Consider the following 23,247-nt stretch of genomic DNA (forward strand, 5'->3'; position numbering starts at 1 on the left):
CTGGCAGTGTGACCTTATACCTGTATGACCTTGGGCGAGACCTAGGAAACCCCTCAACCTCAGTTTCCTCGTCTGTAAAATGGAGATTATAGTAATACCTACCTCAAAGATGGTTGTGAAGTTTATAAGTTCATGAGGTATAGGGCCTAGCCTAGGACTTGGGGTGGGGCAGGCAAGAGGCAAAAAGCAAAAATCTGCAGAGAGAGAGAGAGAGAGCACAGACAAAAAGAGAGAACAAGATGAAAGACCAGAATGAAAGAGAAACGGCCTCAGTTGCTGAAGGCAGGCAGTTTTCTCTCCCCACCTGAAGTCCAGATGGGCCTCCCTCAGTGAGTTTCTATCCCCACCCCACAAGCCAGACTGACAAAGGCAGACAGCTTGGGAGAGCAAGGGTGCTGGGCCTGGAGAAAGGAAGCCAGCACAGCAGACTTTTCAACTAACAGAGAACATGTCCCAGAATCAAGTGTGGGGCCAGCCAGGTGGGAAGATCTTTCCAAGAAGGCTGTGAAACCCCCAAAATGAAAGTAAACACCACAAACAAAATGAAGAGGAAAAAGAAATACTGGGATAAAAGATGGAAACAACACAAGCAACAAAGATCCAGGGTCCTTCATACACAAAGAGCTCTTTACAATTCAATAAGAATACAACTGAAAAAAATGGCCAAAGAGCACATAAAGCACAGGTCAATAAACGTGTGAAAATATGCTCAACCTCACTTATAATTTTTAAACCACCAAGTGAAGCCATATGAAGTATTATTTTTCCACCTTTAAGACTAGCGATTGTATCAGGAATTTCCTGGTAGTCCAGTGGCTAGGACTCAGCACTTTCACTGCCGTGGCCCACATTCAACCCCTGGTCGGGAACTAAAATCCCTCAAGCCATGTGGCTTGGGGAGAAAAAAAAGGACTGGTGAATATATTATCCAGAGTAAGGACTGAGAAAATAGACACCCTCAAACTCTGTTGGTGAGAATAAAGGTTGAAAGAGGTTTTAGAGAATAACTGGGCAACACCTTTCAAAAAAATTTTAAGCACATTTCCTTAGGCTCGGGAGTCTACTGTTTGAAACATGTTCTATTGAAATCCTCCCACCAGAGCCTGTCGATGTTTGTAGACAAATGTTCACAGGCTGTTGTTTGCAGGAGTGGGATAGTGAAACCAACTACATGCTCAGCAACTGGAGAATTTAGTGATATTGTCATGGGATACAATTAAGAAAAAGAGACAGTTCTGCTAACTACATACTGAAATAGAATGGTCTTTCAGAAACACTATTAAAGTGAAGAAAGTAAGAAGCAGAACAACCATGTTATATGTGATGTGAAATCAATTTAAATGTATGTACGTACACACACAGACAAATAACACAAATTAGTTTGACTTTTGGAGAAGGGAATGGCAACCCACTCCAGTATTCTTGCCTGGAGAATTCCATGGACAGAGGAGCCTGGCGGGCTACAGTCCATGGGGTTGCAAAGAGTCAGACATGACTGAGCGACTAAGACACTGTTTGACTTTACTCAGTAACAGCATGCTTCCAGGTTTAAATCCCACCAGCTGTGTGACCCTGGGTGAGTTACTTAAAGTCTCTGAGCCACAGTAAAATGGGAGTAGTAATAACCACTACCACATGAGTTGCTAGGAAGATTACATGAACTAAAACAGTGGCTGGCATACAGTAAGGGCTCAATAAAGGTTAGTGACCACATTGTTTATCATTCTCATTATCAGCACCCCGATCTCAGCCCTACCCACTCCGGGTGATCACTGTGCAGACCCAGGGCTATTGAGGTCACCGCTGCGTCCTCACACTGCCCAACATGGGGCCAGACAGTGTTTGTGTTTGCTGAACCATTTAATAAATGAATGAATGAGCTCCCCAGAGAAAGGCTTCTCTCTCCTTCCCTTTTTCTTCATGAAGTCAGGCCCAGCGAGCCTGACTCATTATATAAAATAATAAAAGAAAAAAAATAATAGTTATTTTCTATAATATTATTATAACTGCTCTATTATTTTCAACTTATTATGTATCTGTAGTTATTACTCTATTACTGTTATTCTACTGTTCTATCATATTATAATTTTTAAAGTATCATTCTAATACTTTTTCTGATCATTATTACTCTATTACTACATTTTCTCTTATCTGCGATTATGATTCTCACCCAATGTCTGCCTGCCCTTCAGGGCACACAGCACAGGTACGTCTTGCAGGACAGGTGGGGAGCCAGGCTGGGGAGGCGGGCGGTGGGCGGGGCGTGCGCACCTGGGTGATGAGGAACTTGGTGAGGCGCTCAGGCAGCCGGCCCTTCTCACTGGAGAGGATCATCTCCAGCATGTCCCCGTGCAGCTTCTCCATCACCACGAACACCTTCTCCGGGGTCTCGAACATACATTCCAGATTGACAATCCCTGGGTGCCGCAGGCTCTGGGGTGGGTGAGGTGGGGTGGGGAGGAGGGGTGGGGGTTAGGATCCAGGTCGCCCATAAGCTTGGGACCCCAGAGGACATGCCACAGGAGCGGGCGGACAACAAACAAGAGGATGTCCCTGGAGGGCCGTTCCCCCCGGGGGTGGCAGTGGGGGAGGGGAAAGGGTGTCCAGAGCCCCAGAGAGGACCACCCCTCCCACACCACCAGGTGTCCAGAAGGATCTTTATATCATGAAATTGTGGTGAAGGCCCAAGGTTGAGGGAGCAAGAGGGAAGGGAGCCTGAAGAAATGGGAAGAAGCTTTGCACATCTGTATCTTTTAAATCCCCGCCCTCCTGGCTCTTCCCCAACCCTTCCCTAACTGAACCCCATCTGTTCACGCAGGTCCCCACCCAGCCTCCTCCCAGGGCCCCAGGCACCAGCCCCACAAACCTTCTGCCTCCCCTCCAATAGCAGCCAGTGGGATCTTTCTAAAGTTCACACATCTGACTCTGTCCCCCTCTTTGTTCAAAATCTTTCCATGGCTCCCTAGTACCCTCAGGAGAAAGCCCATAGGCTGGGACCCCACCCTATTCCCTAGCCTCAGCGCCTACCACCACCTTGCTTCACATAAACCATCTAGTAACCCTGAACCCCTTCAAGTTCCTCGAAGACTTTGTGTTCCCTCTCATCTCTAGACCTTTGCCCAGGCTGGTCCCTCTGCTCAGAATACGTGCGCCACCCCTTCAGTCTCAACATGCATACCGCCTCCTCTAGGAAGCCTGCCCTGACCACCCCCAGACTGGAGGAAGTGGGAAGGGAAAGTCCTTGCAGGGTGGGGATGGGGGCAGAGCGGGAACACAGACTCCAGGGCTCACCTGCAGAATGGCCACTTCGTTCCGGAGCTGGCTCTCCTGCTTGGTGGGGAAACGCAGTTTGTCGATGACCTTTACTGCCACATCCCGGCCTGTCTTCCGGTGCTTCCCTGGGCAGAGGGTAGGGGAGGTGGGGGATGAGAGGAGCAAGACCTTCCAGTCCTGGCAAGAGGAAGACCCCACTAGAGACACACAGCTACAGTTGGGCAGAAGTGGATGAAAGGCCACCAGGGGGCCTCTGAGGGGCCCCCAGGAGCAATGTCAAGGGTGGGGGCCCCTAGGAATAAAGGTAGAATGAAGGAAGGTAAAGTCAGAGCTCTGAGGCGCTATAACAGAAGAAACTAGATTTGTAACCAATCAGAATCCAGCATCTAGCTCTGTGGCCAATCAGGCCAGAGTTTACCTTCCCTATTAATAACGGGAGAAAGTCACTGGCCTTTCCGAGTGAGAAAACGCGAGCCTGCAACCATCTGCCCCCAGGATCCAGCTTTCTTAATCAACTAGAAAAGGAGATGAGCATGTGGCCAATCAGAAGGGGAGGTCTGGGGACTTCCCTGGTGGTCCAGTGGCTAAGACTCTGAGCTCCCAGTGCAGGGGCCCGAGTTCAATTCCTGGTCAGGGAACTAGATCCCACATGCCACAGTGAAGATCGAAGATCCTGGGTGCCATAACCCAGGGAAGCCAAATAAATAAATAATTTTTTAAATCTGGGGCCCAGAAACCCCCAAGACGCCTTTCTAGGTCGGCTCTTGAAACATCCTTACCGCCATAGACCACCCCAAACTGGCCGGAGCCGAGGACCTCATCTGGGAAGATCTGGTAGACAGTGGCAATGTCCTGCAGGGTGGGGAGAGAGAGTCAGAGGCGCACATGGAGATGGGGGGTGGTCAAGGAAGCTGGGAGGGTGGGAGAGCTGGGAAGTGGTTTGGGGGCGGGGGACGGGCACATCCTTGGGTGTGGGTGGGGTCTTACCACATTCTCTTGAATCTGGCTGTTGGACACAGAGATGCTCAGAGAAGCTTGTCCTGGGGAGAGGGGGAAGGCGGACGTGAGGAGACCCCAGGCTCAAGATCACCCGTAACTCCACCCTCTGGGGCCAGTAGTTAGACTAGACTCATTCACTAAGAACCTCAGTTTTCTCATCCCAGAGAATGGGAATAATAAAAGGACCCCCCTCCTAGGGCCAGTGAGAGGAGGAAATGAGAGGAGCTCAAAAGATGTTGTCATGAAGCAGTTCACCGAGCATTTCATTCTGTGATCTCAGCACCAAGGGAGGCGTGATGATCCCATTTTACTGAGGAGGAAACTGGGGCTCAGTAGGAAACTGACTCAGGCTTCTTCACCTGAATTTGCGCCACCTCCAACCCAGCCAGGGCCAGACATTTCCAAAGTCCTGACCCTTCTGCCATTTGAACATCTGTCCCCTCCCTGAGGCATATTCAGTCCTTGCTCCTTAGCCTCCTCCCTGGTCTCCCTGTCCTGTCTCCATCTCTCCTATTCCCCCTCCATAGCGGAGCCAGAGGGATCTTGCCAAAGCATAAGCCTAACTCAGTCCTTCCCCTGCGCAAAACCCTGCCATGGGGACTTCTCTGGTGGTCCAGTAGCTAAGACTCCACACTCCCAATGCAGGGGGCTGGGTTCAATCCCTGGTCAGGGAACTAGATCCCACAGGCTGCAACTAAGAGTTCCCATGCCCCAGCTAAACCTCTTGTGTGCTGCAACTAAGACCTGGCACAGCCAAATAAATAAATATTTTTTTAATTCAAAAAAATTCTGCTATGGCTCCCCAGTGTCCTGAGGGGGAAGGCCAAGTCCCTTAAATAGCCTAACAGGAAGTGTCTGGTCCCTCTGCCTCTTTGACTTCATCCTCTCCCTTGCTGTTGTGCGTTCCTGACACTCAGGCTTCCTCGCCAGGCCTCCCATACATCAAAGTCTCTCCTATCTCCAGTCCTTGGCACTTGCTCTTCCCTCTGCCAGGAATGCTCTTCCCCTCACTCTGGACTTAGTTAAATCCTCCTCGTCTCCCAGTCTCAGCTCACATGTCACCCTGGGACCACATCGGATTCCTCTGGCACATGTTCTACATCCTACTTGTCATTCTCCCAGGAAGATCTGATGAACATCTGTCAGTTACCCTGGACTATGAGCTCCATAACATAGTAAACCAGGACTCTGATCATCCTTTGCCTCCGCCTGAAATGATTTCCCATTTCCTTTCTCTTTGTTTCACCCCTCCTCGACTTCCAGGTCTTAGCCTGGATGTTGCCTCCTCCAGGAAGCCCTCCTGGACACTCAGCCTGGGTTAGTCACCCCACTCTGAGCTCCCACAGCCCTCTTGCTCCCCTGTCCCAACCCTGCCTACTGTGAGTCATCAGTGTCTGGGGACAGGTCTGCCTTCCTTCTGGGACTGAGTCCCAGAAAAGCAGGTCCTGGGCTGTTTTGGTCACAGCTGGGCCCACAGTACTGTCTGGCACAGGCCAGGCACAAAGGAGCATTAATTAAAAAGTCTGAACTCACAACCTGAAGGAGTCTTTACTCGCCCCGGGACAAGACTCAGAAAGGGGAAGTGACATGCGAGGTCTGGGGCTTAATGATTTAGACTGATTTCTGCTGAGACCAGAAGCCACATTCTCCTCTCTGCCATTCCCTAGCTCTTCCCTTCTCCAGAGCCCCACCTAAGCCCTCCGAGACCCCTCTTCCCAGGGACCTGGAGTGGGGCCCTTACTGTGGGGTGTGTGGCCTGGGGCGCTGGGTGCATCCTGGAGGATGACAGGCATCAGGGCCTGGCGGATGGCTGTTTCCCAGCCCCGGGCAGTCTCGGCTCCCTGCCCACTAGGCCCTCCTGGGGCCCCACCAGGGGTTTCTCCCACAAAGTAGGTGGCATTGGCAGTGACAATCTCGAAGCAGTGTGGGTTGGTGCCTGGTGGCACGAGGCTGAAGTTCTGGGCTGGCTCCACAGTGAGGATTTCGGACAGTGGAATTTCCTGGCAGGACAGAGAGAGTATGCGTGAGGGGTCCGGGCAGACCCTGGCGCTCTCTACTTACTCACATGAGCACACAGAATCCAGGTTTGGTGGGGAAGAGCCTGGTTTGCATGGAGTGGTCAAGAAAGGCCTCCTGGCGGAATTTACATTGAAGCAGAGATCAGAAAGTAAGAAGAGGCCCGCTGGTGGAGGAATGTTGGGGGGAAAGCATGTGAAAAGGTCCTGAGGTAGAAAAGGCTTGTGTTCAAGGGATATGCCATATCCCCATTACATGGATGGTGCCTGGCACAAAGTAAGTATGCCAGGTTTGATGGATAAAAAAGGGAGATCAGGCTAGGGCCAGCTCTGCAGGGCCTAATGGGCCACAGGCAGGATCCTGGGCTTTGTCTCCAGGGCCCTGAGGAACCATGGAAGGGTTTAGTGCAAGGCAGGGAGCATTTCTCTCTAGCTGCGTATGGAAGGTGAATGAGAGAGGATGGGACAGAGGAGACAAGGAGGGAGGCAGAGAAGGAGAGAAGGTGGAGGGTCTATGGAGAGGAAGAATATGCTTTGGCAAGTGTTGAAAGACAAAAGAAGGGAGGAAGAAAAGAAGGAAAGAATGAGAAAGAGAAACTTATGAAACCAATAAAGGCAGGAGCCAGGACTTTACTGGGGGTCCAGTGGTTAGGACTCCGAGCTCCCAATGCAGGGGGCACAGGTTCGATCCCTGGTCAGGGATGATCCCACATGCTGCATGGCCAAACCAAACAAACCAGGAGATGGAGATGATGCAACAGGGATGGTGTTTTAGATAACATGGCTTGAGGAAGACGGGAAGGATGAGAAGAAAGCAGCCATGGGACGGGTTAGGAGGATGCTCCAGAGCAGGTAAACAGTGAGGTGTCTGGGTTTTATTCCAAGGGCAGTGGGAGCCACCGGGAGGTTGTAATGGTTTTAAAGGACTCCTCTGACTGCTGTGTGGAAAAAGACAGTGAGGGCGAGGGCAGAAGCAAGGACCCGGGAGGAGACTCGCTGGAACCCAGGACTGGCATGGGAGGCACTGATGAATAAATACAAAGAAAGAATTGAATAAATTAATTATAAAGTAATAATGATAACACACTTGAAATTACTGGGAGTTTAATGGAGCTTAGCAGACGCCTGGTCCTAAACTAATTGCTCCACACAGATTATCTCTTTGAATTCCGGCACAGCCCTGAGGCAAGGACTATTCTTGGACGCCCTTTACAGGTGAGAGGCGCAGGGTGCAGAGAGGTGGAGTAACTTGCCTGCGTCCCCCAGCTGAAAAGTGGTGGAGCCGAAATCAAACTGAGGGCACGGCGTCCACGTGGGCGACACTTGCTGATGGGAATGGAGTGTACAAGCAGGGGTTGGGCAGAGGGTGTGATTTGCAGGCATTTGGCTGAAGCAACTAAGAGCGGAAGGGAGAATACAGCGGACAAAGAGGAGAGCGCTGGGGGACCTGGGAGCCAGAAGGCCCACCTTGTAGTATCTGTTGGTCGTGTTGTTCTGGAAGAGCGTGATGCACTTGCAGTCCAGGCGCCAATAGTGCCGCTTCCTCTGTTGGGAGAGGTGCTTGAGAGGGTGAGGTCGTCCGCCCCCCCATACTACTGCTGCTCTGACTCGAACCCCAGCCAAATTCTAGCCCCGCCTCACCCCAGACCTTGCCTTAGTCCCGCCCCCAAATCCCGCCCCGCCCCCAAACCCCTAGAGCCGCCCACTTCTAGCTCTGCCTCCAGCATGCCTCCGCCCACTCCAAGCCCCAACCAGCCCCGCCCCCTCAAACCCCACCTCCTCCAACTCTAGCTCCACCTACCTGGCTCCCCGCCCCCACTCACCAGTGTATCCCTGTTGCTGTAATGAACCACCCAGCCCTCTCGAAGCGTCGTGCTGGATTTCCGCGTCGTGTGTCGCACTGACTGCACCACCCTCATTAGGGGGATGTACCCCAGGGAGCTGAGAGTCGGAGAGAGAAGGAGTGAGAGGTTACAAGCAGAAAATAACCATAGTGCCTGGGGCTACAGCAGGGGGAGGGGTGGGGAAGTGGGAGTCAATCTCTGGGTAGCTAGGGCCATTTCGCCAGCACTTTTTTGCCTGTGTTTCCAGATTTACCATAAAGAGGAAGGCGACTCTTTGAGAGACCCACATTAAGAGGCTGATTTCCAAAGTCAGGCTACCTGGCAAGTACTAATCTCTTCGTGCCTCAGTTTCTCAACCCAAAGGGGTTGTTGTGAGAAGTGAAGCCCTTCTTAGGAGCTTAACAGAGTGTTTGGCACATCGTGGGCCCCCAATAAGCGGTAATTAGTTCTGAACCCACTGATCGTGGAGCCAGTTGTGTGACACCGAGCAAGCGGCTCAGCCTCTGTGCCGCTGTGCACATCATGCTATTGTAACAATAGCATATATTGCTATTGTAACAATAGCATATATTGCTATTGTAACAATAGCATATATTGCTATTGTAACAATAGCATATATTGCTATTGTGCGGAAATGAAGGCAGAGAAAAATTAAGTGACTGTGCAACTCCAGAGCCAACAATCTCTTGATCCCTCTGTGAGAACCTGGACTGGACTGACTGTGGCCACATCTCTTTGCCTCTCTGAGACTCAATTTCCTCTTCTGTGAAATAGGCTGCCTCTCCCAATAGCCCTCTCTTCTCAAGTGCTTCAAGGTCCAGCTCTGATAGCTTATCACTCTGTTAATGATAGGAAAGACCTGGGAGAAAGGGATTCTGAGGTTCCAGGCGGCCAGAGTCGGTGGCACTAGGAGGAAACTCGGGGTGACCACTGTGATCTGAATACCCCACCCCCTCCCTGGCTTCACGTCCCATCCTTTTCCCCTCGTTCTCCCTGCTTCGACCACACCAGGTTGCTTGCTACTCCTGCAACAGGTCTCAGGAAACTGGGAAATAGAAAAGTACAGGGTGAAGTCAACCCACAGTAGGGATGGGGAAGGGCCTTCGCTGGATGGGGCCCTGGGTACCTCTCAGATTTGCCCCCCTCGCCTTCCTCCTCCTCGCCGGCATGGAGAGCATTTTCCGAGTGGGAGCCAGGGATGAAACCAGAGTCATCTGGCTCATCCGTGAGGGAGCTCTTGTCAGCCTCGCTGAAATCAGTGGCCTCCTCCATGGGCACATCTGGGGGGACAGGGAAATCAGAGGGGCCTCCACCCAGTCTTATCGTCCTTTCACTCAGCACCCCTAGCTTCTTACCTCCATTGATGAGTGCCTCCCCCAGACAGTCGTTAGGGACGCGGGTGGCGCAGCGTTTGTGACAGTTGAACTTGCAATCTGGTGGTAGGAGGACAAGAAATGTGGAGATGAGTGGGAGCGGGAGAGGAGAGGTCACCTCTAAGGGTTGACCCTTGACCCCTAGCCCCCAGGCTCAAAGAGTCTGTTCTTGCTTTGTGGAGCAGGAAAGCTAACTGATCCTACTCTGGTCATCCTGCCTTTGAGTCAAAGTCCTCAACTATGGAGTGGCTCGATTAAATGGAAGAGGGCCAGATGAAGTGTTCAAAGCTTTACAGTCCTAGGACTCAAGGAGTCTAAATTTGGTGATTCTACACTTCTATGATTCTAGACTTCTAACCCTCTAGAATCTAAGAGTGTCAAAATTCTTAGGATTCTGTACACCCATTAACCTAGAACTTAATGTTTCTATGGTTCTTTAGCTCCAAACATCTAAGGTTCTAGAATTTGTTTGTTCTGATGAATCCTAGAATTGGATGGCTCTAACTTTTTATGGGTCTAGACTTCTGGTATTCCAGAATTTGGTCATTCAAAGTTCTGGGATCCTAGATTTCTAGGATGCCTCCAAGGCTATATGGTTCTAGACTTCTCAGACTCAAATGTGTTGTTTCTAGGTTTCTATGATTCTCGCTTCCTATGGTTTTAAAGTTGTAACATTCTGAGAATCTTTTTTTTTTTTTTGCTTTAAAAACCCCATGTATTTGGAAATTAAATGCCCAGTTTTAAATGATGGGTGTATCTCAGAAACCATAACAAGGATATAGAAAATATTTGTCATAGAATAGATATGAAAAGAGAATTTACCAGAATTTGTTGCATGCAGCTGTAGTTGGCTCAGTGCAATTAAATATACTGGGGAGTCTTGAATAAGGTATGAAAACAATGGACACCTGAGAATCTATAATTTGAGAGTTTTAATATTTCTGAATCTAAGGTTCTGTGATACATTCTGTTGAACCCTATGATCCAGAAGTCTTGAAACATGTTTCTACAATTCTCTGATTTGAGAATTCTCAAGTTCTACAGTTTTAGAATTCCATGCTGAGAGTCATAGGAATCTAGATTTCGCAGGTGCTAGGATTACAAGTTTCTAAGGACTGAGGTTCTAGGATTCCAGAATTCCAAAGGTTCTAGAACACCAGGATTCAGGGCACTCCCCTCTGAGACCCTGTGCTTCTAAAGAACAGGCCAGAGGTTCTTGTTTCCAGCCACAAGCCCAGCTGAGATCCTAAGCCTCTTAGAGTGTGTGTGTGGGTGGGGGTGGATTCTGACTCTGTCCCCACCTCCACCCCGGGGGCCCTCGCTGACCTTTGCACTGCAGGCCCTGGCGAAAGAGGCCCTTGAGGAGTTTCTTGCAAGCCTGACAGACGGTGGGCCGTGTGTAGCTGTGGATGAGGAAGGTGTGTGGCACCTTGACCTTGGAGAGCAGCATCTTATCCAGCTCGATGGGGCGACCAGTGTAGGACGAGGCCGAAGATGAAGAGGAGGACGAGGGAGGGCGGCGAGGTATGAGCTCGGTGGTACTACGGCTCTATCAGACGTCAAGAGTGGAGGGGACACTCTAGTGAGCCGTCCCCACACCGGAGCCCCCTCAGCCTCCAGCCACTCACCCTCTCCATTCCCCCAGCCGCTCACCAGCTCATCAGGCATGCTGAGCAGGGACTCGGAGGTGCCCAGGCGCACCGAGTGGCTGCTGGCCAGAGATGTGGACGACAGGCGTCGCTTGCGCGCCCCGCTGCAGTTGTTGGGGATGCTGAAGGCGCAGCGCTTGTGGTAATTCAGTCCGCAGCCTGTAGGGGGCGCCAGACAGTCAGATTCATAGCCTCTACCGGGTCCGGGCTCTAAAGCTCCGCTCACCCCCTCCTCCTCCTTTTCTGAAGCTCTGGAATAGAGCAGATCCCTTGAGATACCTCTTCCTAGTGTAATTAACTTCAACGGAAAACTACAAAACCCAATTCAGGCAGAACTGCTAAGGGCTGGGAGACTGCAGGAATAAAGGTCTGGGGAATTCCCTGGCAGTCCTGTGGTTAGGACTCTGCGCTTTCACAGTTGACGATGCCGTGCGATCCCTGGTTGGGAAAATAAGCTCCAAGATGCGTAGGGCAGCCAGAAAAGAGAGAAAGAAAGGTTTGGGCCACCACCCTGGGCAGGTGAGGTGTTGGCTGAGGGCGAGGGAAACATGGACCAGGCAGTGGAGAAGGAAGACAAGGAAGCCAAAGCCACGTGGCTAGTTGCAGCCCCGAGGACTTCACAGTTATGACTATTTCTTCCTTACTTTGTTATGAATACATGCGGATACCAAATATTTTCTTCTTCCCTCTTCTACCCCGTTATCCTATAACATAAGATATTAATAATAACTAGCTTTATATCATGGGCTTTCCTGGTAGCTCAGACGGTAAAGCATCTGCCTACAATGTGGGATACCCGGGTTCGATCCCTGGGTCAGAAAGATCCCCTGGAGAAGGCAATGGCAACCCACTCCAGTATTCTTGCCTGGAAAATCCCATGGACGGAGGAGCCTGGTAGGCTACAGTCCATAGGGTCGCAAAGAGTCGGACACAACTAAGCGACTTCACTTCACTTATATCATGATATGTAAGTTGTTGTTCAGTTGCTAAGTCGTGTCTGACTCTTTTGCCACCCCATGGACTGTAGCCTACCAGGCTTCTCTGTCCATGGGATTTTCCAAGGCAAGAATTCTGGAGTGGGTTGTCATTTCCTTCTCCAGGGGATCTACCCAACCCAGGGATTGAACCCTCGTCTCCTTCATTGGCAGGCGGATTCTTTGCCACTGAGAAAACTGGAGAGTCCCAATATCTAAGTTACAGGATATCAAAGGAGAAAAGGGACTATCACATGAGGGCATTGCCTTCTGGAGAAAGAGCACATTTTCAGTCCCACTCCGGATGGTTATATCATATCAGGTGGAAGTGTGACTTTGTTCTTTCTTTTCTATTTTTAATCCTTGACCATGATAGAGTCAGGCTCAGCTTGTCATTTCCTACTGGACTTCCTGAACGCTTCTCCATACATCTCTGATAATTCCAGATGACTCCAGGACTGCCCTCTGGAGCAAAGAATCTTCCTTCAGGAACTCCCTTGCCTAGACTCCATGCTTTCCAATGCAAGGGGCCTGGGTTTGATTCCTGGTCAGGGAAATAGATACCACATGCTCCAACTAACAGTTGGAATGCTGCAACTAAAATCCAGCACAGCCAAACAGATAAAGAAATACTAAAAAAAAAAAAAAAAGAAAGAAAGAAAATGTTCCTCCATCCTTTGGAAACTTTTTTTGAAACATCTCATGAAACCTGTCTTCTGGCAGCCTGCCTGTTACAGACTTTCCTGCTCAGCAATTCCTCCTCCTAGGCAGTCTCGAATGCATAATGTCACAACTGCAAATGCAAGCCTCAGGACCGCTGTTGGCACTGCTAGGAGTTCCAGGATGGCAAATCGCACACAGGAACCATATCTCAATTTGTCTTTAATCACTCACATGCTTCACAGAATTTCAGAAACTCATCTTTGACTCCTAGCACGAATACCAAAGTGGAGTCAATCTCCTGTAGGAAGGTTGTCACTAGCATTAAGGACAGACATTTGGGCCTCTTTTGGAACCATGTGTACTTGGACCATCATCTGTGATGCCAGGCCAATGAAGTCCACTTGGAGAATGGCCATTAGAACTTAATGACACCAGGAACACACCGTGATGAAGGTTATGCAAACCAAGACATCAAGAGTTGGATACGATGTGTGGACGATGGCAGTATTGATAGCAGCTTTGAATGCACTAAATTGGCTTTTGCGGGCCTAATACAGCTATTATCTCTAGAGCCCTTAAATAATGCCACAAGTGTATTTAATTATGCTTTGCTTTTTGTTGTTGTTTTTTGGCCATGCGGCATGCAGGATCTTATTTCCCCAACCAGGGGTCGAATCTGTGTCCCCTGCAGTGGAAGAGTGGAGTCTTAACCACTGGCCCACCAGGGAAGTCCTCCACAAGGATATTTAGGGCTGCCATTGCTGCTCAGTAGCTTCAGTCATGTACAACTCTTTGCAATCCCATAGACTGTAGCCTGGGCTTCCCTGGTGGCTTAGTGGTAAACAATCTGCCTGCAATGCAGGAGCCGCAGGAGACATGGGTTTGATTCCTGAGTCAGGAAGATCCCTTGGAGGAGGGCATGGCAACCCACTCCAGTATTCTTGCCTGGAGAATCCCATGGATAGAGGAGCCTGGCGGGCTACGGTCCATGGGGTTGCAGAGTCGGACATGACTGAAGCGACTTAGCATTCATGCACACAGGCAGACTGTGGCCCTCCAGGCTCCTCTGTCCATGGGATTCTCCAGGCAGGAATACTGGTGTGGGTTGCCATGCCCTCCTCCTCCAGGGCATCTTTCTGACCCCGGGGATTGAACCTGCACTTCCTGCCTGCATTGCAGGCTGATTCTTTACTGCTGAACCACTAAGGAAGTCCCATATTTAGGAATGCATGATAAGAGTCCTCACCAGTGCTGTGGGCCTTCTGAAACATAGGGTATCAGGGACTCCAGATTTCCATATGAGCCTGACTGCCACAAAACTGGAGATCCTTAGACAATGGAACATCTGAGAATACTCTTTCATGGTGGGTCACAATGAATAAACAATGGTGGTGCAGATCATCATCTCAGAATGGATGGTCCTCTTTTGCTGTGAATAGAGCCCAGCTAAGCCAAGCAGTGCCGCCCTCATCTTCAGGGTAGGCGTAATCTCAGCGTTGCCGATCAGAAGCGTCAAAGACATAGACAGTGAACCTGTGGATCCCAACTCTTGGGCTTAACCTTAAGACAACTTGTCTCAAAGGAACACACTGTGTTCCTTTCTTTTTTTTAAAGTATGGCTTAAGGAGATGCGTAAGGTTGCTTGTTATGGACTGAATGCTTGTGTTCTCCCCCAGATTAATCTATTGAAGCCCTAATCATCAATGTGACTGTATTTGGAGATGGGGCCTTTAAGGAAAGAATTAAGTTTAAGCGAGGCCCTAAGGATGGGGCCCTGATCAGGGCGACTGGGATCCTTATAAAAAGAAGAGACATGAAAAATCGCCCTCTCCCCACGTGCTATGTGAGCACACAATGAGATGGTGGTCATCGGCAAGCTAGGAAGACAGCCCTCACCAGGAACCATATCTTGTCAGAACCCAGATCTTGGACTTTCCAGCCTCCAGAACCAAGAGAAAATAAATTTCCATTGTTTACACCACCCAGCCCATGATCTTTTGTTAGGACAGCCCTAGGAGAAGGAAGTGCTAAGTTGCCAAGGGGTGGACGCTGACGGTCAGCTTCATGTGTCGCATCCAGTTATTAATCTGCGTGTTACTGCGAAGGTATTTGGCGATGTGATTCAAGTCCACAATCAGCTGACTTTAAGGGAGGGAAATCATCCTAGTTAATCTGGGTGGGCCTGTTTCAGTCAGTTGAAAGGTTTAAAGAGCAACCTGAGATTTCCCAGGTGGAAAGACGTTTCAGCTCTTGCCAGAGCTCCAGCTTGCCCTTCCTGACGACCCACCCCGTGGATTTCAGAGTTGCCAGCGGCCACAATCCTGGAAGCCAATTCCTTCCCCCCAAATCCCTTAATATGTGCTCCCCACAGGTTCTGTTTCTCCCGTTGGTGCCTGACTGGTACGGGTTCCGCGCTCTTCTCCATCACCCCTTTTCTACCCCAAAGCCTCTGTCTCTTACTTCTCCCTCGGAGCTCCACCTCCCAGTCCCCATCCTCCACCCCCAAACCGAGTCCCACCCAGATCCCGCCCCCAACCCAGGCCCCGCCTCCTGCCCCACCTCCAGTTCCTCTCCCAAGCCCTGCCTCTGGGCGCTCACCTCGCCTTCCGAGCTCCCCCTCTTAGGCCCCACCTCCAGGTCCTGAGCTCCCCCTCGGCCCCGCCCTCGCGCCCACGCCCTTCCTCTTGGCCCCGCCTCCAGCCCCCTCGGTCTCTCACCATCACACTTGAGGCCCTGGCGAACTAGGCCGAAGAGCATTTCCCCGCAATGGTCGCAGAAGGCAGGCGCTCGGTACGAATGCACGGTGAGGGCATGCGGGCGGATCTGGAAGTCCTCAAAAGTGGCCGAAGCTGCAGGCAGCAGGGAGGGGCGCATGGTTGAGCCGCGACCAGCGGTGGCCATTTCAGCCTCCGCGTTCCCAGGTTTCTCAACAGTCCTCCCGGCTGCAAGGTTTGATCTCTCTTTCAATCATTTACTCGCATCCTACATTCGACCTGGGTTCAAATCCCAGCTCCACCACTGGCCAGAACACCTATGTACCTATGCCAGGAGCTGAGGGGAGGGGGAATGGGGAGTTGTTTAATGGGTACAGAGTTCCAGTTTTGCAATATGAAAGCAGTTTTGGAGGTTGATTGCATAACAATGTGAGTGCGAGTAACACTGCTAAACACTGGACTTTTAAAATGGTTAAGATGGCAGTTTTATCTTATGTATATTTCATCACAATTTTAAAATGTTTAACTAAAAGAAAATACAAATGCTTGGGTCCCACCCTCAGAGTTTCTGATCTACTTGATCTGGGAAGTGTAAAAAAAAGAGAGAGAAAGAGAAAGACAAAACAAAAGAAAAATACCTATGTTTCTCACTTTTCCCATCCGTAAAATGGAAATTCAACAAATAATTACTGGATATTGTTCCAGGGGCTGGGGACACTACAGAGAACAACACAGACAAAATCTCTGCCTGGCCTCTAGTAAGGGAGACTGACAAACAAAATAAGGAAGAGAAATACTCTCATTTAACAGTCTCTCAATCTAGCAGTTACTCTGTGCCAGGCGCTATGCTGAGTTGTTGTTGCTGTTTAGCTGTTAAGTTGTGTTAGAGTCTTTTGTGGAGTCTGTAGCCCGCCATGGGATTTCCCAGGCAAGAATACTAGAGTGGGCTGCCATTTCCTTCTCCAGGGGATCTTTCTGGTCCAGGGATCACACCTGTGTCTCCTGCGTTGGCAGGTGGGTTCTCTACCACTGAGCCACTGAGCCACACTGTGCTGAGTACTTTATAATATTAACAAATTTACCCTTATCAAGAGCCCACTGAGGTACATGATTATCCCTATTTTCTAGATGAAAAGACTATAGCACAGATAGGTGAAGCAATCTGCCCGAGGTCAGTTAGCAAGGTGCAGAACTCAAATTCAAATCCAGGCCAGGGTGGCTCTAGAGTTCATGCTTTTAACCCTGTACTTGAGAGTGTTAGTTGCTAGTCATGTCTAACTCTTTGCAAGCCCATGGACCATAGCCCGCCAGGATCCTCTGTCTGTGGGATTCTCCAGGCAAGAATACTAGAGTGGGTTGCCATTCCCTTCTCCAGGGGATCTTCCTGAGCCACTATACATACTGCTTCTGAAATTTTTAAGCAACAAAATATACACTAAGTGAGAAGTCAGTAAATGCTCGGGAGAAAAATTAAGCAAAGAGGTTAGATAGGGAAGATGCAAGAGGTACCATTTTAAATAGGTGGTCAGGGGAAGTCCCTGGCGGTCCAGTGGTTAGGACTTGGTGCTTTCACTGCCTGGGGCTGGGGATCAGTCCCTGGCTGGGGAACTGAGATCCTCGAAAGCTGTGCTGCACGGCCAAAATAAAATAGGTAGTCAGGGAAGGCTTTCTTGAGGAGATGACATGAGGATATAGGCCTGAAAAAGGTCAGAGTCTGGGCCACGCAGGAATCTAGCACAGAACAGGCTCAGTATCTTTTTTCTTTCTTTTAAGTATTTATTTGGCTGCACTGGATCTTAGCTGTGGGATGTGGGATCTAGTTCCTCAACCAGAGATCGAACCCGGGCCCCCTGCATTGTGAGCACAGAGTCTTAGCCACTGGACTACCAGGGATGTCTCTGTGCCCAGTATCTTAATACTATCTGCTTACAGTTCTTTTTTATGGGTTAAATGAATATATGGAAAGCTTTATTTTTTTGTTTGTTTTGTTTTGCGCCTTACCACATTGCTGGTGGTATTTTACTTCCCAGACCAGGGATTAAACCTGGGCCCTTGGCAGTGAGCTTGGAGACCTAACAACTGGACTGCCAGGGAAGTCCTGGAAACCTGTTAAAACTGCCTGACACAGAGAAAATGCTCAATAATATGTTAGCTATTGTTTTTAAAGTTTTGTTTTTGGACTAAATCTTGTTGGGCTCCCTACCCCCACCCCAATTTTTGTCTGTCATTAAGTTACCTTTCTTATATTATGCAACTGAAAGGGGACTGGGTTCTATGTGCCAAGCACTGTTTACACACTCAGGATAAAGCTCTGAACAAGGGAGATTTTTCGCCCCACTCTCAGAGAGCATTCTTTTAGGAAAGAGACAAGAAACACACACACACACACACACACACACACAAAGAATAGGGACTTCCTGGTGATTCAGTGGCTAAGATTCTGCATTCCCAATGCAGGAGGCCCAGGTTTGATCCCTGGACAGGGAACTAGATCCCACAAGCCGAAAAAAAGACCTGGCGCAGCAAAATAAGTAAAGAAATGTTAAAAAAAAAAAAAAAAAAAAAACACACCAAAAGCCAAAACCAAAAACAAAACAGCAAGGGCAAAGGCCCTGAGGTGGGAGGGAGCTTGGCTTCTTCAAGGGACAGAAGGCAGACAAGATGGTTGGAACAAAGAAAGAAGGACAGTGTTAAGAGATGAATTCTGGGAATTGCCAGGGGCCAGGTCATGCACAGCCTTGAGACCACATTGAGGAGGAGTTTGCATTTTTTTCTTCCAAGGGTACTGGGGGGCCACGGGAGGATTCTCAACAGTGGAATGTCATGAGTTGACTTAGGTGTTACTGCAATAATCTAGGCAGGAAGTGATGGTGGCTTGGATCCATGGAGAGAATAAGAAATGGCTTCAGGATGTAAATTAAGGGTGAAATCAGTAGGTCTGATGATGGACCAAGTAAAGGGGTAAGAGAAAAAGAAGAGTCAGGGATGACCCAAGGTTTGGGGCATGAGCACCTGTGTGAATGGTGATATCCTTCACCAAGCTGGAGAAGATTGTGGGAAGGGAAGGGTTAGAAGGGCAGGGGACTTCCCTGGTGGTCCAGTGGTTGAGACACTGCGCTTCCACTGCAGAAGGCATGGGTCCAATCCTTGGTTGGGGAACTAAGATCCTATATGCCCAGCGGTGCAACAAAAAAAAGAAGGCAAAATCAAGATTTCTGTCTTGGACAGGCTATATCTGAGATGCCTGGAGGCACCCGGTGAAAGCATCAGGAAGACAGCTACATGAACAAGACTAGGGTCTGGGGGGAGACCAGGATGCAGATAAACATCCAACGGTTGTGAGACTCCAGGAGGGAGGTAAATCCAAACTTCTAATTGTCATCCATCCATCCAGCAAATTTTACTGAGCATTGCAGCACTCAGGGTGGGGGTGGAGGTGGGGGCACGGGGGGACACACAGCCTGAGTAAGGAAGGTGCTTCCCATCCACCTCAGCCTTTTCTGAAAGAACCAAGGGCTAAAGATTCCTCTAAGTGCTGAGAGCTTGCGCATCTATCAAATGGGAATGGCCAGTGGGTGGGCTAGATTCTGGCTGAAAATCCAGGTGCCCGGGTTTCATCTCCTGCTGCAGAACCTGACTGAATTAAGCATGTCATCTAGGGGAGACACAGACAGCAAAACATTTTGAACTTTATATCAAGGTGACACGTAGGTCTAGAAGGGGTCAAATCAGAAACACATAGCTCGATGAACCGTCAAACTGTTTACGCCGTGTCACCAGCGTCCTGATGGATAAATGGAAGTTTCAACCACTGTGACCCGCCCCCACCCCCTCGCGCACCGCAGCTTCCTCAGAGGCACCCATTCTCCTGGCTTCTGCCAAAATAGCGTAAATGTCTTTGTGCTTCGTAAATGGCATGATTCAATGCCTAGCTTAGCTTCTGTCCCTTAAGCAAGGTGTGTGAGATCCATCCGGGTTGCTCTGGCTCATTTACGTTCAGTGCGCGGCGAATTCCACAGTGTGCAAGGACCACATCTACCCATTCCGCGAAGCGGGAGTTTTTAAGAGCTCCCGCTGGGCTACTAATTTGCTGCCAGTGCTTAGAACCGAAGAATTAAGTTTCTGGGCCTACCCCACCCCGCCTTCTACCGATGTCCCGCCCCCCCCCCGAGGCTCCGCCCCAAGGCGGGCCTCGGCCTCTCACCCGACAATACCACCTCCACCAGGTCGCCCTCCTGGATGTCTCCGACAGAGCGCACCAACTGCAGGAGGTTGGCCGACGTGGGGTCATGTTTGAAGAGCAGGATCTTGTCGTAAAGGCCGTAGAAGCCACATTCGGGGAACTGAGGGGGCGGGAGAGGGACGTGGTGACGGAAAAGCTCAGAGCAGCGGTCTGGAACCTTCCCAGGGCAGGGCGGTCTGTTTCCCCCGGAAACTCAAGAGACCCCGCAGTCCCTTGCTTCCTGCCAGTACCCTCCCAAACCCAGCTCGAGCCGAGCCGGGCAGGGTCCCAGAGACCCAGGTGTAGTGGGCGAGAGCTGCCTGCCAGAGTTGGCGAGGGAGATTGGCTCTGGGATCTTAGGGACCTAAAATCTTCTGGAAGTTAGAGGGGCACGGCTGAGTGAGCACCCCTTCCCTTATCTCCACACCACCTCCTGCTCCCGCAGCACCCCCCGCCTCCCCCCTCCTTGTCCCCTAACCACCAGTTTCCTTCCTGAATCTATTGTCCCTGTTACCTGGCTCCACGCCCAGCACTGGGGCTGGGCAATCTGGAAGGAGGAGATTTAAGACTCCTGGTTGGAGGGTGGGGTGGGGGGGTGCAGAAAGTCTAGGGCCCCAAGGAGTTGGAAGATAGGCAGGGTGCCCCCACCCAAAGCCCCAAGGACCCAGGTGCCCCGGTCCCCAGCTTAGGGAGAGGGGGGGCAGGAAATGAAACCTGTAGAACAGAAAGTGAAACCACCCAGGTGGAGCCGCTGGAAGGAAGGAAAGAGGCCCTACTACACCTGGACAGGGGGGCAGAAAAGAAAACTGGGGTGAGGCCTGAGGGGGTAGGCTGAGGACTTGAGCAGATAAAGAATCTTACCCAGGGAACAACTGATCTCCCCCCAGCCTGTTTCCCCTAAGAGCAGGCTGAGTTGGGTGTGGGAGCTGGTTGAGGGGAAGAGGGGTTGGTGGCAAAAGGAAACTAATCTGTTCTTGCTGCTGGGAGAGGGTCCCCAAGTGCCAGGACTCAGTCCTGACTGCCCCCGGGGGTCTTTCTCTAAGTTTCTTTGTCTGTAAAATGGGAGAGTTGGCCAGGTTCCTCGTGCTTTCTCTGAAGCCCAGAGAATCCATTCCCAGGAGTCTAAGAAGATTCTAGAATTTGACTATTTGGGGATTCCAGCATGCTCCTATGATAGGATTCATTTCTAGATTCCAACAAATTATTATAAGGTTTAGACTTTTAACTACTTAGATTAGCAGTAGCCTAACATTTTAATGTTGTAGGGATCTGCCAAACTAAGATTCTAATATTTGAATATCTTAGTCTGAAAGATTTCGACAACCCAGGGTACCAAAATTCTAACATCTTAATGCTCTAGGATTCTAACAACATGGGAATCGAATATTCCAACATTTTAATGTTTTAGTATTTCAACCACCTCAGGGTCTAATGTTTGAACACTTCAACACCAGAGGAGTCGGCCACCTAGCAGTTGCATATTCCAACAATGTAGAATTCTAACATTTTTAAAGTCAAAAATTCCAACAGCAGAGTAGCCCACTATTCTAACTTTCAGCGTTCTAGAATTCAAGCACTGTGTCCCACATGCTTTTCCCCTTGACGAGATTCTCCAGGCCTCAATCCCAGTGACTGTGATGTCCAAAGCAAAGAGTGGGGTGGAGTGGGGAAGGCTCCTGTTGACAGGCCAGCCTCAGAGCTGAAGGGTGGGGACACTGATCAGGAGCGGGGACAGAGACCTCAGAACCTCTGGGGATTCTGAAGAGGCGTGCCTGCCCCTCCACACACACCTCCGGCCTGGGGGAGGGCAGAAATTGGTCTCTGAGACCTCACTTGCCCCTGGCAGTTAGTCCGGTGTGCACCCACACCCACACTCACACATGTCACCCGATCGCCCAGGCCGTCCCGGCTTCAATTTCTCCTGTTTCCACCAAGTCGGAGGCTGGGGTGGGCCCAGGCAGGGAGGTCTCCCACATCTGGGGCTCCCGCCTGCTCCTTCTCAGCGCCTACACCTGGCCGGCCCCTCCCTTCCTCCCTGCTGTCTGCAGCGAACAACAACATGCAGGGACATGCAATTCGGGGAGGCCTCTGGGGCACCCCACCTCGGACCAGGCCTCTCTCAAAGGGGTAGTGGGTAAGGAGGCAACTGGGGGGCCAATGCTGCACCCTCAGCAGCCCAAGGCTTAGTCCACTTCTCTCCCTCTTCCTTATACTGGGCTCGAAACCACCTCTGCCAGCGCCCCCGCACCTCCCAGACATCTCCTAAAACTGGGGTGGGGGTGGGGGGGTGGGAAAACTGTGTGCTCACCTTCTGGTCAACGATGGAGCAAGCCAGCTGTTTCACGTGGGCCAGCTCAGAGGCGGCGGGCAACAGCACGAACTCGCGGGTCAGCCCGATCTGGATGTGGAAGGAGACCCCCGAGCCCGGGGCCGGGACCTGGGGCAGCAGCGGTGGCGGCGACTGCAGTTCCAAACCGCCGGAAGGCGAAGGTGACCCCGGCCCGGGAGAGCCCGGGAGCCCGGCGGGATGCGAGGGGGCGGCGGCCATAGGGCGAGGCCCGGGGTCCGCCGCCCGGCGCCCACCCCGGGATCCGGCTGGAGAAGCCTGAGCAGGGAGGCTCGGGTCACAGTATCCCAGGGATCTTATAAGCGGGGATCCCGGGGATCCAAAGAGAGAACCCTGACTGGCAGGTTGAGAGAACTCGAGGATGGTGGGACCCTGGGAAGTTAGAGAAAAGGAATCCAGTGGATCAGACACCCATCCGGGGAATTAAAGGATCACAGATGATCAGAAAGGAGAAATCTAGTGCTTTGGGGGAGAGGGGCCAGCGATTGGGAGATACCAAGAAATCAAAGAAGGAAAGCTAGTAGGTCCGGGTCACAGCGATCAGAAGAGCCCAGGATCCAAAGGATTCGTGGAGAGAGAGGGGATTGGAAAGGGAGCAGGTGGAGTCGAGAAGTCAGTGGCTCTAGGAAGAGGATCCATTTAAGAAGGGGGCCAGAGGATTCACCAGACCTTGAGGGTGGAGAGCAGGAGCCTCTGAGTCGGGATCGAATGGATCCCAGGGATCCGATGGCGGGGCCGGGGATGGGCAGAGGGTTCCCGGGGGATGGGCAGACGGATCCCGAGGGCCGGGGTGCTAAAGAGGGAATCTCACGGGTCTCGGAAGTTGGAGAAAAACTCAGTCGGGGCCCGCGGGGAAGGCGGTGTTACCATCGGCAGTGGGGTGGCGGGGGGTGGGAGGGATGGGAAAGTCTCCCAGCGCAGGGAGCCGGTGGCTCTTTTTCCCCCTCCAAAGTTTAACTCCGCAGTGGCGGCCCAGGAGGAAGTGTTCAGAGTGACAGTTCAGTTGACCAATCGGCACCGGTCTTGGTGACGTCAGAGAGGGTGGAACCTGATGAGAGCCTGGGGGCGGAAGAGGAGGGCGGGGCTGAGCGCGCCTCCAAGTTGGGGATAACACCTCCCCCGCTCAGGCCTGGGGACCTAGGGTGGGAGATGCAGGACTGGGAGGATAGACTGA

The 23,247-nt window shown here is 51.0% G+C and overlaps 1 protein-coding gene across 1 annotated transcript in view; it reads right to left on the reverse strand.

Moving 5' to 3' along the window:
• PRKD2 (protein kinase D2) overlaps positions 1-22,969 on the reverse strand; it is a 32,458-nt gene extending 9,489 nt beyond the window's left edge. The window contains exons 1-14 of the mRNA XM_052655492.1: positions 22,035-22,969; positions 19,709-19,847; positions 15,508-15,639; positions 11,158-11,312; positions 10,831-11,053; positions 9,487-9,564; positions 9,258-9,411; positions 8,111-8,228; positions 7,755-7,832; positions 6,014-6,272; positions 4,261-4,313; positions 4,053-4,125; positions 3,292-3,398; positions 2,272-2,433 (exon numbers count right to left, since the gene is read on the reverse strand). Coding sequence (XP_052511452.1) covers positions 2,272-2,433; positions 3,292-3,398; positions 4,053-4,125; positions 4,261-4,313; positions 6,014-6,272; positions 7,755-7,832; positions 8,111-8,228; positions 9,258-9,411; positions 9,487-9,564; positions 10,831-11,053; positions 11,158-11,312; positions 15,508-15,639; positions 19,709-19,847; positions 22,035-22,274 — 1,971 coding nt within the window. The 5' untranslated portion in view covers positions 22,275-22,969. The remainder of the gene's footprint in view (positions 1-2,271; positions 2,434-3,291; positions 3,399-4,052; positions 4,126-4,260; positions 4,314-6,013; positions 6,273-7,754; positions 7,833-8,110; positions 8,229-9,257; positions 9,412-9,486; positions 9,565-10,830; positions 11,054-11,157; positions 11,313-15,507; positions 15,640-19,708; positions 19,848-22,034) is intronic.
• Positions 22,970-23,247: the final 278 nt, after the last annotated feature.

Source organism: Budorcas taxicolor, chromosome 18, assembly GCF_023091745.1.
Source record: "Budorcas taxicolor isolate Tak-1 chromosome 18, Takin1.1, whole genome shotgun sequence".
NCBI lineage: Eukaryota > Metazoa > Chordata > Mammalia > Artiodactyla > Bovidae > Budorcas > Budorcas taxicolor.